Source organism: Elephas maximus, chromosome 1 (genome assembly GCF_024166365.1).
Source record: "Elephas maximus indicus isolate mEleMax1 chromosome 1, mEleMax1 primary haplotype, whole genome shotgun sequence".
NCBI lineage: Eukaryota > Metazoa > Chordata > Mammalia > Proboscidea > Elephantidae > Elephas > Elephas maximus.
Window position 1 is genome coordinate 229,917,567 of NC_064819.1, and position 16,235 is coordinate 229,933,801.

Sequence of the window (16,235 nt, forward strand, 5' to 3'; positions counted from 1 at the left end):
CTCAGTCTTCCCACTGGTGACCTTATAACTTGCCCTGGAATCCTCTCCACCTCTGCTTTCAAACTAGAGGGTGATATGGATCCTACCCATCCCTGTTGTTGTTAGTTTCTGTTGAGCCGGCTCTTACTCATGGTGACCCCATGTACCACATAACAAAATGCTGCGCCATTCTGTACCATCTTCGTGATCATTGGTGGGTTCAAGTCCATTGTTGTGGCCACTGGGTAATTTGAGTGCATTCAGACCAAGGGGGCTCGTCTTCCAGCACTGTATCAGACTATCTTATGTTGTGATCCATAAGGTCTTCATTGGATGATTTTTTAAGTGGATCACTAGGCCTTTCTTCCTAATCTTAGTCTGGAAGCTCCACTGAAACCTGTCCACCATGGGTGACCCTGCTAGTATTTGAAATACGAGGGAAATAGCTTTCAGCATCACAGCGACATGTAAGCCATCACAGTACAACACACTGACAGACGGATGGCGGCACCCATTCCTACTTAGCCGCTTTCCCAAAACAGCACCTTAGTTTTTCTCTTCACAAGAGATATAGCTACTCATTCCTTTCACTTCCTTCCTTCCTCCTTGAGGAGTGGACAGGCCACAGACAAGGCACCTCGAGCAGTGTGGACAGGCTGAGGGAGCACCATGAGGTGGAGATCCTAACGACTCCACTAAAAAAAACCAAAACCAAGTCCAGTGCCATCGAGTCGATTCCAACTCATAGCAACCCTATAGGACAGAGTAGAACTGCCCTATAGAGCTTCCAAGGAGAGCCTGGCGGATTCGAACTGCCGACCCTTTGGTTAGCAGCCGTAACACTTAACCACTACGCCACCAGCGACTCCACTGCTCAGAACATTTTCATCCTGGTTCCCTGGCAGAGGAGCATTCTTCTCTTCCAGAGGTATCTTTTAATTTCAGGGTCGTCTTAGTTATCTAGGGCTGCCATAACAGAAATACCACAAGTGGGAGACTTTAACAAACAGAAATTCATTTTCTCACAGTTTGGGAGGCTAGAAGTCTGAATTTAGGGCACTGGCTCTAGGGGAAGGCTCTTTCTCTGTCAGCTCTGGGAGAAGATCCTTGTCTCTTAGCTTCTATTCTTTGGCTCCTTGGTGATCTCTGTGTGTCATGCCATCTGTCTTCCCCCATCTCTGCTTGCTTGCTTGCTCAATTTGCCCTTTTAATCTTAGAAGAGATTGACTTAAAATGCACCCTACACTAATACTGCCTCATTAACAAAGAAAACCTCTCCCCAAATGAGATTATAACTACAGGTATAAACCCATTGCCTTCAACCCTATAGGAAAGAGTAGAACTGCCCCATAAAGTTTCCAAGGAGCGGCTGGTGGATTCAAACTGCTGTCCTTTTGGTTAACAGCCGAGCTCTTCACCACTGTACCACCAGGGCACCAACCATCGGTATAGAGGTTAGAATTTACAACATATTTTAGGGGGGGATACAGTTCAGTCCATAACAAGAGTGGTGCTTTTTTTGAGGACTGGCAATTTCTGGGAGTTTAAGCTTTAGACATGGAAAGCATTTTTCTTCTTCTCTGAGAGCAGACCACGTGGTTTATCCTGGTGTTGAAAGTAAGTAGACAGGCAAGGGCCCATCATTCCTCCGACTTTCCATGCAGCTTCATGCCCCCGGACAATGTCATCAATTAATAGTGACGTAGCAGAATATGGCATTGCACGGGGTCATTTATTCAGTGCTCCACTCTAAAGATGAATTATCTCCAATAGTGAAGAAAATCAGTGGTGGCGTGTTACCGCATGATCTATGGCTTCCACCCTTGGAAGCTTTAGGAAAGTGTGAGCATTTACTTCCTCCGTCGTGAAATTTATTGATGGGGGTACATGATGTGTATTTAAACTCCCAGAGCCATGATGAATTTTTTTTCCCTGAGAAACATCTGTATCTTGTAAACAGAATTTTATAAACATTCATGGGTCAGAAAAATGCTCTGATCTTTCCAGTTGCCACACTCTGGGTTGATTTACCTCATCTGTTGAGGAACGCCAAGCTTTTTCTCCTTTCGTCTTCAGGACTGAAGACGTGGAAATTTAGGCTTCCTCTCACTGGAGGTCCTGTGAGAATTCAGGTGTCTCAGTTGCCTGTCCAACAGCCAAGGACTCCCAGAGATGTCGGGGGCTGGCTGAGAGACTGGGACTAGGTCCCCTAAGTAAAAGGGCCCCTCATCTTGATGCCACGCTGAGCAAGGCCACCACTGGTTCCAACTAGTCTCCCACCCCTCCTCCACAGGTCTGGTATGGATAGTCCATTAAAATAGAGGGCTTTCCTGATTCAGAAGCCATCTCTTAAGGAGAGGCTGGTGAGGTCAGTGCACAGGGTGCTCCCAGGGTGGGGTGGGTGGTCAATGGTGGGTGAGGTGACCATCAAGGCAGAGATGAAAGCCATGAAGATAAACTCTCTCCAGGCCACCACCACCTGGGGTCACCCCTGCCCACGAAGGTCAACTCTTATTAGCATGACGATCTCGTTAGTGTCACACTTTGGGGGGGGGGGGAGCTGTTGATCTTATAGTATTCAGGATTCGGAAGCCAAGATTGGAGTCTGTGATTGAAGTGATATCCAATATTTAGTCCTTTCATGGAAGGCACTGAACTGTTGTCAGCTCAAACCAGTACACTTCCTGAGTTTGATGTCACAGTCATTGATGACCAGATAAGTCACAGGAAAAGCTGAAGATTGCATAAGAAAGACAGTCAGAGGAGCTGACTGTCAGAATCAACACTAAAAAAATAATAAGTAACGTTCATGGAGCCAACCAGTCATTTACTGAGTCGCGAATGCTGCTCTGTGCTGGGAAGATGACTTGGAATATGACTTTGTCAGTGTCCTGGAGTTTTCCACTGGTCAGAGAGAACACTAGGTAGATGAAAGCATAGAAAATGACACAAGGTTAGAGGGAGGCCAGGAGTCCACATAACGTGCCTGTGGGTGTTGCATTTCCAAAGTCCAAGTCCCTCCTGACTCTTCAGCGTACCCCTTGGAAGGCAATCCCCTTCTTCGAGTTACCTCCTTGACTTCCCTCACTGTGCTGGAGGCCGTGGTGTGCTTCTTCTCCGTCTGGTCTATTGTTGGTCTCTCAGGTTTCCACACGTACTTGATCAGCTCCAACCAGACAACAAATGAAGATGTAAGTTCCGGACACCATGGGACATGGGCATGTTCTTTTGTGTTCAGCCATCGAGAGGCCAAGGGGAGAAGAGGTTTGGGGTCAACAACTTCCCATTCCCAAGGTGACCTTTGGGAGCAAAGAATGTGCAGTAGCATTTCTATTTGCCATTCTGTGTATTTCTCCATTTGGAATCTCTGAATTCTCTTGTTCTTTTCTGACAGTGTCACATAAATGCTAAGATCAGCCAGGTGACCCCCAATTTCAAGCCCCAGGAGAAGGTTCTCTTCCTTTTAAATAGTTTTGTAAGCAGCTTGTCACACCTTCCCTAATAAAGAGACACCACCGCAGGCTGACATCCCAGAATGGATGTATGAGTCTACCACTCACATTTAATATCTCTAGTTTTTTGGAGGAGATTGCCCTAACCCAAAAATTTAACTTTTTTACCCAAATATATCTGCCTACATTTAATGCCAATGGAGAAAAAGTATAAAAACATGGAACATAACACTGGAAAACATTTCTTAATAAGCATAGTCCTCTCTGCTCTTCATATTTAGATTTTGGCAGAGATCTCTGTCAGTCCATGAATTACGTGTCTCAGAATCAGTCAGCTTACCTTAAATGAGGGCTGGAGAAATCAAGGGCGGTGAGACACACGAAATAAGATAACATTAATACTGCCGCCTATATTAGGTAATGGTGGATGTTAGAATCTACAAAATCAACCATTTTGGCAACCCTGTGGGCTGAATTCTGACAGCCTGTGAACTACTTTTTGACAGTTAAAGGGGCCGTGTTAACATTTCAGCTACCAGTCATTTAATTACTATTTAGAGCACTAAATGTGAGTGTGAAAAACTCTCCCCTGGTTGATGTGAGATGGTCTTTTCATACCATGTGGTAGAAATAAGACAGCATCTTACTTTCTCCCTAATCTTTGGGACTGAGTATTTCTGAGTTTGGGATAAATGCCAATTTTCCCTAAAAAAAGGTGCCTCTTCAAGGCTCCTGCTGAAGACAGGGGTCAAGATTATTTGCCTTCTGTGTGGACTTCTCATGGCCCAGTTATCCTACCTGGGGACTTTGGGAAGGAGGATGTTGTGTGTTAATTACTCTCCTTTTCTTTCAGATTAAAGGATCTTGGTCAAATAAAAGAGGTAAAGAAAATTACAATCCCTACAGCTACGGAAATATCTTTACAAATTGCTGTGCCGCCCTGTGTGGGCCCATCTCTCCCAGGTAAGACCCAGGAGGCTGGGTGCTCTTGAGGGGCTGGGCTGAGTTACAGCAAGCCTTATAGGTCAGGGGCTGGCCACTGCCTGGGGACGGATGGGCCCCACCAGCCTGCCAGGCAGTTCTGCACTCAGTGTCTCGTGGTCACGGCCTTCAGGAAACAGACCTTGGCTGGGCCGCTGTGTTAGACACGGATGCTTTTGTGTTTTTCAACCAAGTTAGTGTCAGGTTTGGAAAAATCTCCTAAAGGAAACTGAAGCTTGTGACCCTATTAATCATTGACTGATGTGAAGGGGCTGTGATGAGCATGGGGGCCGTGGTTAGCATAGTTAGGGAGCCAGGGCAACAGGAATGAAGCGATCAGAAAACCTACAGAAGCAAGTCACCTTGAAGACTAAGGTGCACCTGACCCAAGCCACGGTATTTTCAATTGCGTCATATGCACATGAAAGTTGGACAGTGAATAAGGAAGACCAGAGAAGAATTGACGCCTTTGAATTGTGGTGTTGGTGAAGAATATCGAATATACCATGGACTGCCAAAAGAATGAACAAATCTGCCTTGGAAAAAGTGCAGCCGGAATGCTCCTTAGAAGCAAGGATGTGAGACTGCGTCTTACATACATTGGACATGTTGCCAGGGGGGATTAGTCTCTGGAGAAGGGCATCATGCTTGGCAAAGTACAGGGTTAGTGGAAAAGAGGAAGACCCTCAACAAGGTGGATTGACACAGTGGCTGCAACAATGAGCTCAAGCATAACAACAATTGTGAGGATGGTGCAGGACCAGGCAGTGTTTCGTTCTGTGATATGTTAGGGTCGCCATGAGCCAGAACTGACTCAGTGGCACCTAACAACAACAACAACATAGAAGCAACTGCTAACAGCTGGTGGTACTGAATGTACACGCTCAAGGCCACAGAGAGAGAGACCCACGTGGGCTGAAGTAGCCGAGATTATAGTGATGACGATAATAATAATGGTAACATGAATAATAACAATACCAGAAACCAAACCCATTGCTGGGGAGTTGATTCCAACTCGTGTTAACCACAGGTGCTAGAGAGTAGAAGTGGTGGACGTTTATTGTGCTAGTGTGTCAGGCTCTGTCTTAGCCTCCTGGGCCTGCTGTCACAAAGTACCACAAACTGGGTAGCTGAAAACAACAGAAATTTATTCTCTCACAATTCGGGAAGTCAGAAGTCTGAAATCAAGGTGTCAGCAGGCCCAGGCTCTTTCTGAAGTCTCTGGGGGAAGATCCTTTCTTGCTTTTTCCAGCTTCTGGTGGTTTCTGGAAATCCTTGGCATTCTTCAGCTCATAGATACGTCACCCCAGTCTCTGCCTCCGTCGTCACGTGGCCACCTTCCCTCTGTCTCTGTCTCTGTGTTTCTCCTTTATAGGGACGCTGGTTTTATTAGATTAGGACCCACCCTACTCCAGTATGACCTTGTGTTAATTTAACTAATTACATCTGCAAAGGTGCTATTTCCAAATAAGGTTATGTTCACAGGTTCTTGGGGTTAGGTTTTGACTTTTGGGCGGACACAAATCAGCCCATAACAGGCACCGTTCTAAGTGTGTTACTTGTATTAACTTTTTAAAAACCTCAGTCTGTGCCTATGAGACAGGTATTGTTATATCCCTTTTTACAGGTAAGGAAATTGAGGCACAGAGGGGTTAAAAAACATCCCCAAGATCACACAGCTAATAAATGCTGGCTAGTGAGGATTCAAACCTAGGCAATCTGGCTCAGAGCCTAAGTGCACCCAGACCCCCACAGCGACACTATTGCACACCCAGGTGCCCATGGCGGTCCCACTGCACACTCAGACCCCTGTGGAGGCCCCAGTGTGCCCCCAGATCCCCATAGAGGGCCCACTGCACACCCAGGCCCCTGTGGAGGTCCCGCTGTACACCCAGACCCCCATGGAGGTCCTGCTGTGCACCCAGACCCCTGTGGCAGGTCATCAGTAGTGTGTTGGCACAGACTGCAGACTTAATTCTGTCATCAGCCTCAGTCAAACGCCGTTGTTGTTGTTGGGTGCTGTCCAGCCGATTCTGACTCATGGCGACCCCATGTGACAGAGTAGAACTGCCCCATAGGATTTCCTAGGCTGTAACTTCTATAGGAGCAGATGGTCAGTTCTTTCTTCCATGGACCGCTGGGGGATTCCAACCACGGACCTGTTAGCTAGCAGCCAAGCGCTTAACTGTTGCAATACCAGGGCTCCTTAAAACATCATTAGGGAAGGAAAGTGATGCTGACAAAAACCCAAAAACTATATCCTGATGAGTTTATTACCTGTTGCTAGATCATTGTTTCCCTGAATCATTGTGGCGCTGTTCCTTCTGGGGACAAATAGTCGGAAACTGACCATTTTCCAGTTTTGGTTTAGAAAGCTGGGAGCCCAGCGTGCCGCTGCTCTTGTGAATCGTGGCGGGCTCAGGCACCCCTGATGTGCCCCTCAGCAGCCTCCTCCTGGTGGCCTGACAGGAGGGACAGGTGAGGACCCTGGTGATGGGAAGCTCAAGCTGGGCGGTCAGGGATGCTGGACAGGCATCTCGAAGAGGCTCCAGGCCACCAGGGCATCCTCGTGGGGGCTCTGTGGGCCAGAACATCTCTCAGGAAGCACCTGACTTCTCACCACTTAGGTTGCATTTTCTATTGGTGTGTGTTTAATTGTGGCAAGTGGGTCAGGGGTCAGGGAACATAGGCTGGAGGGCTCAGAGGGTGTAAGGGGCAAAAAGACCTCAACAGGCATTGCGTTCTCCCACATCTAAGATGTGCGTTTGAATCTGGGAAAGGAGTTTAAAATCTCACAATTCTGTACAAATCTCTTTTCTTGCTTCTTCATCCTCGGTTTGTACTCAGTGCTGCTGTGTATTGTTGATAGATCGGCTCTTGTCACAGCAGAGTGACAGGAAGAAGTATTGCTTCCACCACTGGATTACATTGCTGTTTGGGACGGACTCTTTATAAAATTGAAATCCCTTTGGATGGGGCATTTCTTGAGTGGGGCCCTCCCCTCAGAACTGCTGAAAGCACCCCATATTTTCTCCAGGGAAATGGGCCCCACAGGTCCCTCCCTCTGCTAGGCAGGCTCCCGGAGCTGCCCCCGTCAGCTGCCCCAGGCAGACATGAGGGTTGCCCTCCAGAGTTGCCCCAGGCAGACATGAGAGCCCCCCAACCCCAGCTGCCCCAGGCCAACCTGAGAGGCAGAATGTTCTCTTCGCTCCACCCTCCTGTTACCTCTTTGCCTTCTCCTCCCCCTGCCACCCTCTGTCACCCCAGCCCAGGCTCTCAGTGGGCCAGGACCCTCCAGGAGGCCTCCCAGCTAGGCCTGAGCAGTGTCCCAGGCCCCAGACCCGGCCAAAAACAGCCTGTGCACCCCAAGTTGTGTGTGCAAATGGCCTTAGAGCACGCTTCTGCAAGAGAGAGTATGCGATTCCGTGTTTCCACGTGAGATCCTTTGTACCGAGAGGGCAGAGACCCCAGACTTAGTTCCCTGCATGGTGTCACCAGAGGTGTGGGTGACAGCAGGTGGACAAGGCCAGGTCTGGGGTGAGGGGTCCTAATGCAAGTCTGGCAGGAGGGAAGGATATTGGAAGGACCGGAAGTCCCACCCACAACATGGTCAGGGCAGGCCGTACGTGGGCTGGTTCCGTGGGTCAGAGCAGCCGTGAGGATTAATAGTGTCCTGAGCCTCTGCTTACTCACATCAGCCCCCGATTCATGGTGACCCACGCACAACGAATGCAACAAATGGCTGCCAGGTCATCCGCTATCCCCATGATCATAGGTTTCCACTGGCTGATTTTAGGAAGCAGATTGCCGGACCTTTCTTCCTAGTCCATCTAAGTCGGGAGGCTCTGCTGAAACCTGTCCAGCATCACAGCAACACACAAGCCTCCCCCGACAGATGGGTGGTGGCCACGCGTGACGTGCGCTGGCTGGGAATCAAACCCAGGTCTCCCACATGGAAGGCGAGAATTCTGCCAGTGAACCACCACTGCCTCTGTCTCACGGGGTATAGACCCATAAATGGACAGGGGGTGTACAGGGAGTCGGGGCTTGACGGGGCAGTGCAGGCTTCACGGGCCACTCGGGCTTCCCAGAGGGCCTGGGTCCGAGATGTGACCTATCCTAAGGGATGAGCAGGACCTGGAGGAAGGAAGCATGGGGAGGGGGCATGGGGAGGGAAGGAATCATGGGGAGGGGATGTGGTGACAGACAGAGGAAGGGCAAGTGCTGGACCAGACCTGAGGAGACAGCCTGTCATTGGAGCTGAGAGAAGTCAGTGTGGGGAGTGAGCGGGCTCGGGGTGGGCACAGCCAGGTCAGCGAGCACCTGGTGAGCATTGCGGCCTAGAACAGACTTAGGTCAGAGTAGCTATGTGAGGCCAGCCTGTCCAGTGTACCCAGTGTGTCATGGGTCTTGGGTGTGTGACTGTTGAGCCAACAGGTTGACAAGATGGGGTGCAAGCTGAGGACACTGTATTTGTCCTCACTGCCATCCCTTCAGACTCTCTGGATGGCCTCGTCCTTTCTCTGCCTCTGCATCTCTGCCTCTGCATCTCTGATGAGTCCCCCTAACGTCTCCTGTCACTTAAGGAAAAGAAGGACTCGGGGCACCCAACAACAACAGGGCACTTCCAGTCCCCTGAGGGGTATTATGGCAGGTCACCAGAACTCCATTTTCACTGAAAGTGAAAGCTTTCCACCCCTCACCCCTCCCTGGTCAGGCTTCGCTGCAGGACAGGAGGCCCTGGGGGCCCTGCTGCTATTCCAACCCCAGCTGGTCCTGTGTCCTTGCAGGGAGGGCATCAGAAAGGACTGCTGGTCCCGCATTACTGCCCCATGACCCTGGTGGCGTTTGAAGCCGCCTAGTCCCTGGGTGAGGAAACCCTGGTGGCATAGTGGTTAAGTGCTACGGCTGCTAACCAAAAAGGTCAGCAGTTCAAATCCACCAGGCGCTCCTTGGAAACTATGGGGCAGTTCTACTCTGACTTATAGGGTCTCTATGAGTCGAAATCGACTTGCTAGCAACAGGTTTGGTTTTTTTAGTCCCTGGATGGAGCAAACAGTTTGCACTTGGCTACTAACCAAAAGGTTGAAGATTCAAACCTGGCCAGAGGTGCTGCAGAAGAGAAGCCTAGCAACCTGCTTCCTTAAAGATTACAGCCAAGAAAACCCTAAAGGGCAGTTCTACTCTGTAACACATGAGTTGGACTCAATCCCACGGCAACAGGTTTGGTTTGGTTTTTTGGAGTCCTCCCTGAGAGTCTTCCTATGGGAACTTCTAATTGCAGTTCTCTGCTGTGGGCAGGGCTTTTCACCAATCGGTCACTTGTATCTGCCGCCTTCACCCCAGGGTCTCTAGCTACTTACCCTGCACCAGCAAGCATCCTCCCTCTCAAGGCGACTCCACCCTGATCTCCCACCTTACCACGCTGATTTTCCAGTTCTCTGCAGCAGGTGGCGCCTTTCTCCAAAGAGGCCCTTCTTCATTCCTTGCCCTTTAGCCCTTTATACCCTGGAAGTGCTTGCATACCTGGAAGCACTCATTGACTACAGCTTCCTCTAAGCCTCTAAGAATTCAGCTGACTCTGAGGCAGAGAGGCCCGTTGTACCATCCCGTCAGTGGCATCCATCATGGCTCGTTACTCTGTCTCCAGAATACCACACCCTGAAAGGCAGCTACGGCAGTCACTCCTACCTCTCGAAAGCCGAGATGATAAGTAGGAAGCATCCTGGCCCTCAGCCCTCAGGAGTATTTGAGCGTTTGTGTGTGTGGACGCATGTCGGCATCTTAGAGAGGCCACCAGGCCATCATGCAGGCTCGGAGCAGTGACTGGGGCCCGACAGCCCGTACCCACGGGCTCTTCACGTGGAAGGGTGCTGGGACAGCTGCTCATCACCCAGCCCCCTGTGCCTCTGGGTGCCTCTGGCTCCTGTCAGTTGGCAGGAGCCACCACTCAGGGAGAAAGGAAAGGCTGTCCTTGAGATGGCAGGTGTCTTAGTCATCTAGTGCTGCTATAACAGAAATACCACAAGTGGATGGCTTTATCAAACACAAGTCTGTTCTCTCACAGTCTAGTAGGCTAGAAGTCCGAATTCAGGGCACCAGCTCTAGAGGGGAAGGCTTTCTCTCTCTCTCTCCTTGCTCCTGGCACTACTTTCTTGGTGGTATGAGGTCCCCCATCTCTCTTCTCGCTTCTGTCTTTTATATCTCAAAAGAGATTGACTTAAGACACATCTGATCTTATAAATTGAGTCCTACCTCATTAACATAACTGTAATCCTGCCTCATGGACATCATAGAGGTAGTATTTATAACACATAGGAAAATCACATCAGATGACAAAATGGTGGACGATGACACAATATTGGGAATCATGGCCTAGCCAAGTTGACACATATTTTGGGGGACACAATTCAATCCATGACAACAGGTAAAGCCTCACCCAGATCTTCGTCCTGGGCGCTAGCATTGTAGAATCTGGAAAAGATGTCTCAGAAATACCTCATGGGAGACAAAGAAGTGCTTTCATTCAGTCAGTCAACAAGCAAGCATTCACTCAGCACCTATTGTACGTGAGGAATCCCTGCATGGCGCAGTGTTCACGGTAGGCTGCTCGTTTCGGGAAAAAAGCCTGGTGATCTAATTCTGAAAATGAGTCGTTGAAAACCATGGAGCACAGTTTTACTCTGACACCCATGGGGTCGCCATGAGTCGGAACCACCTCCATGGGAACTGGTTTGGCTCTCGTGCACCAGGCGCTGAAATACAATGACTGAGAAAACCCAGTCCCTGCCCTCCAGGAGCATACACTCCCGGGATAGATATAAACATGGGTACGTGGGATGCCCATGTGATGGGATATGTGTGCCCAGGTGCTCCAAGGCCCCAACAAGGGCACCTAAACCCCTGGTGCTATGGGTCAGGCCAGGGCTGGGTGCTAAGGGGAAGAGAAGATGAAGACTCTGCCCCTGGGAGGTTGCAGGCTGGAGAAGAACATTGGGACAGATTGTGTGAAGCCTGAGGGCCCAGCATGGGAGTTGCACTTTGTTCAGAGGGGATGGGACACCTGGAGCTGCTCACACAGGAGGGGTGGGAGATCCCAAGTGGGTGTGATGGGGAGGAGAGAAGCCGGTGGAGGGGAGACCACCTGGAGGGTCCTGCAGGCAGCAGACCAGGTAAGGACGTTGGGATCTGCAGAGGTGGCCTGATGGCACGCTGAGGGGAGTGGAGGTGTTCTCCACAATGCCATTCACGGGAGGAGGGAGCCTAGAGATGGGAATTCACGTAGCTCTGAGGGCGTCTTTGGCTTTTCATTCACTCTTCCTCCTGTGTTTTCTTTCCTCCTGTAGCCTGATTGACAGACGAGGGTACATCCAGCCAGACACGCCGCAGCCAGCAGCGCCCTCAAATGGCATCACCATGTATGGGGCCACCCAGTCGCAGAGCAACATGGTAGGGCGCCTGCAGGGGGTGCAGCTCCCACCGAGGCTTCTCTCCCGCTTGTGTGGGCACTAACCAGTAACACGCCTGTGCACTTGGAAAACCCACCCTGGGAGGAGGAGACACCCACTGGCACCCAGTGGACCAAAGGGCTCAAAGGAGGGAAATGAAGTGTTAAATTAAGGCACCATCCAACTAAGGAATGTGGCACTGAGTTTTATTTGCTCACAGTGGTGCAGGGAGAAGCACACACATGCACACAATCTTTTTGATGGAACGGCTTGTAACATACTGTGATGGAAAGTCACGTTTTTAGAACCAGGATAATATTTTGGGGATGAGCTTTGACTGCCCTAGGCAGGTCCAGGCTGTCTCAGCATTCCTGGTTTCCTATTCCATCCCTTTGCCTTAATCTGAACTAACACCCCTCTTCTTTGAGGGTTCAGAGAATAACACAGCCAGTTCTCCCTACTTTCAACCAGAATCATAGATATTCATGTACACGTTAGTACAAATAATCAGACAAGGTTTCATCCATTCAAACACTGCTGGAGTGCCTCTCCAAAGAGGAGTCCCGCGGAGTGTGGAAGGGCATGCTTTCCTTTCAGTTTGCAGGTGGGGAGGCTTGGGGAGGGGGTTTGGAGTCTTTCCATGGGCACCGGAGATCACAGCATGGCCTATCTCTGATGATCAGGGTAAGGTAATGGTCTCTTTTTCTTTGGAACAAACTTCCCTAACCAAGTTCGGTGTTTCTGGAAAGGACCAGTCTTGTGGCTCTCCAGTACTGTGTGTTCTTTGTAAAGCTGTCACCTGCATCAGAGTTGCAGTGACAAAAGGTCAAAGACTCGACTGTAAGTGTTGTTGTTGTTGTTACCTACCATCGACTCGACTCTGACTCATGGCGATCCCAGGCACCTGGGGGCTGGACCGTTGTGATCTGTCAGGTTTTCAGTGGCTGATCTGTGGAAGCAGATCGCCAGGCCTTTGCACCTGGGGGCTGGACCGTTGTGATCTGTCAGGTTTTCAGTGGCTGATCTGTGGAAGCAGATCACCAGGCCTTTGCACCTGGGGGCTGGACCGTTGTGATGTCGGGTTTTCAGTGGCTGATCTGTGGAAGCAGATCGCCAGGCCTTTGCACCTGGGGGCTGGACCATTTTGATCTGTCGGGTTTTCAGTGGCTGATCTGTGGAAGCAGATCACCAGGCCTTTGCACCTGGGGGCTGGACCGTTGTGATCTGTCGGGTTTTGAGTGGCTGATCTATGGAAGCAGATCGCCAGGCCTTCCGAATCTGTCTTAGTCTGGAAGCTCCACTGAGCATCAAACTCGAGTCGCCCTCATGGAAGGCGAGAATTCCACCATTGAACCACCACTGCCCTTGTGATTTTAAGGGTGGACCGGGGGAAATCGCAGCATCGTGGCACTTTGTCTCTGCATATAAGGAACTTCAGGTGAAAGTCAGCAGACCCGAGGCTGCCTCTCCAAAAGGTCGGGGCTCAGGGAGAACTTGAACCCCACTGTGGTGACTACTGGTCGGCCCTGACAGCTGCATTTACAGCCACAAATTATGAGGCTCCAGCCCCAAACAGAAGTCTTCCTGGATTTCTTTGTTGGTAGTGGCGGCCTCTTGTTTGTAGCGTTTCCCTTGCTTGGGTATTAGGAGCACATATGTATACATCGCATCCTGTCCTTCCACTCTGAGTGCTCACAGAACAGCCTGTCCACACTCACCCACACAAACAACCCGCTTCATGGACTGTTGAGCTGGAAGGGATTCATGGCTCACCCTCCCCCTTGTTTCTCAGAGGTGGTAAATGAGGACAGATGATTCCGAGACTGGACCACAGGAAAGGGGGTGGCATGTATCCTTGCCCTCCCATTTTCCCGGTACCTGGAGATAAGACACAGGTACGAGGCAGTGAGGGAAGAGCTGGGTGTGACATCGTGCCCTGAGTCCCAGTAGACCCTGATGCCAGGGCTCCTTCAGTCCTGACCAAGGGAGCCAATGCTGTACTGAGTCATGACAGGAATCAAGTGAAGACCTGGGGGCCTTAAGGACCTGCCAAGGCTAACAGTGCACACTCAGCTTCCTGCCCTCTCAGCCCGCACACCTGAATACAGGTGTGAGACCCGCTGCCTCCCACAGCACTGCCTCCGTCTATACACATGAAGTGGAAAGGGCTACATCATTCCTTCATTCATGCATGTAAATCGTATTTTATGAAGTGTGTCCAGGTAGAAGGCACATCAGCACCAGGGGAGGTGAAGGAATGAGCCAGGCACAGGGTGTGCGCTGAGGAGCCTCACAGGAGGGTAGCATTCAGGGGCCACACCCTAATGGAATCTGTGAACCTGTAAGTTCAAGTAGGGCATTTCGGAAACAATTTCAGGATCGAGGTTTCCCCCTAAAGCCCCTGGACCCCCAGGTAAAGAAGTCCTACATCAGTGAGTACCATGGTCTACCTTCTCCCTATCAGAGAGAAACTCTTAAGAAATCTAAAACTCCTGGGAATTCATACGAATATGAACTCTGCTCGATTTGGGAGATAGCACGGTCTTGGAGCCAAGTCCCTGGCCCAGAGTTCTCCATCCAATGGTAAAAGCTGTAAGGAAACCTTTCTTCCATGTGGTAAGCACTTATAGAGTGTGCCACCAGGCTTTCAAGAGGGCTACCCTAATAGAGTCCTCTTGAAGAGGAAAAAAGGGGTTGGGATTAAGGATCCAAAAAGCCAAACGGTCACCATTTACTAGATTGGTGGCCTTAACAAGTTGTTTAACCACTCTCTGCCTCAGTGTTTTCATCTGTAAAATGGGGACATTGATGTCCTTACCTTGTAGGGTTTCTATGAGGATTAAATGAGGTAACATATTTAAAAAAAAAAAACCGTTGCTGTCAACTCATGGCAACCCCATGTGTAAAAAAGGCACTTAAAATCATGTCTGGTACAATTTATTATATAAGTGTTTACTATTGTTTTTGCTGTTATAATTATTATTTCCATGATATTCATGGGTGGCATGATCAGGTCAGTTGTATCTTCTGTGAGCCATAGACATGACTGGGGTGAGTGAAATGTCCCAGATGGGAACCGGGAAACCAGCACTCCAGTCCTGGCTCCCACTAGCTAACTCCCTTTTAGCAAGTCACTCTGCCTCTCTGGTTCTCTTTTCCTCATCTGCAAAATGGGAGCTTGACTAGTTTGTATCTAAAGCCCCTTCCAACTCTAAGCAATTTGTGAATCTCTGATCTTTGCAGCTCAACCCATAGATCAGAAGGTTGGAGAACAGCATCTTAGTCCCCACACACAGGGGAGAGCCCCTTTCCTCTTCCTAGAAGAGGGGGACACCAAGACCCTCGGCCCCCCTCACCCCACCCACCCGAGACCGCGTAACCCAGCACCTAATGCAGGATCAAGGGGTACACTGCAGTCTGGTTGTCATACCCAAACCTCCCAGAAGGTAGCCTTGTGCTTTGTTTGCTTTTTTGTCTCATATTTCTTGTATTTCTGGGATAAATCCATTTTCTTATGGTATATAATCCTTTTTATATGTTGCTGGATTTGGTTTGGCTACATTTTGTTGAGGATTTTTGCTTTTTTTATATTACTTTATCTCATTTTTTGAGATATTAGTCTAGAGTTTTCTTGTGACATTTTTCTCTGGTTTTGATATCTGAGCAGCATAGGCCTGAAAGAATGAATTGAGAAATGTTTCTTTCTCTTCTGTATTTTGGAAAAGTTTGTGAAGAACTGGTAGTAATTCTTTATATGTTTGGTAGAATTTACTAGTGAATTCATCTGGTCCTGGCTTTTCTTTGGGGGTAGTTTTTTAAATTGCTAATTCAGTCTTTACTTATTATAGGTCTATTTACATTTTCTATTTCTTCTTGAGTCAGTGTTAGTAGTTTGTCTTTCTAGGAATTTGTCCATTTTATCTAAGTTATCTAATTTGCTGTCATTGTCTCATACATCAAAGAGGAAAATCTAAGAACTGAAAAAGTAAAAACAAATATAAAATTAAGGTAATTTGTAAAACTGAGAGGAAAGGGAAGAAGTAGCCAATGACCTTAATGAGAGTAAGGAAGCAGACGAATAAGCCTTGAACGGGAAAGATTGGTATTTTTGTTTTTTTTAATGTTCTCTAAAATGTATGTCACTCTGGGAACTCTAACAGAGTGACTTCTAGCATGGGTCACGGCTCCTGCACTGTTTGCTTTGCTTTATTCCCTTTTGAGTTGTACTAGGGCGCAGAGAAAGACACATACCAGTTTTCAAGAATCATCAAAATATGGAAAATGTCAAAACATTTCAACACTGACAACGAAACTAATTCTGTGGGGCAAATTGTAACATTCATTTCCTTTGGCTTGCTTACTTTGCTCATAACAG

The 16,235-nt window shown here is 49.0% G+C and overlaps 1 protein-coding gene across 2 annotated transcripts in view; it reads left to right on the forward strand.

Annotated features, from left to right (window-relative positions):
* ZDHHC14 (zinc finger DHHC-type palmitoyltransferase 14) overlaps positions 1-16,235 on the forward strand; it is a 348,932-nt gene that overhangs the window by 314,351 nt on the left and 18,346 nt on the right. For both annotated transcript variants that reach the window (XM_049904518.1, XM_049904527.1), the window contains exons 6-8: positions 3,068-3,170; positions 4,285-4,394; positions 11,759-11,861. In XM_049904518.1, the coding sequence (XP_049760475.1) occupies positions 3,068-3,170; positions 4,285-4,394; positions 11,759-11,861 (316 nt within the window). The remainder of the gene's footprint in view (positions 1-3,067; positions 3,171-4,284; positions 4,395-11,758; positions 11,862-16,235) is intronic.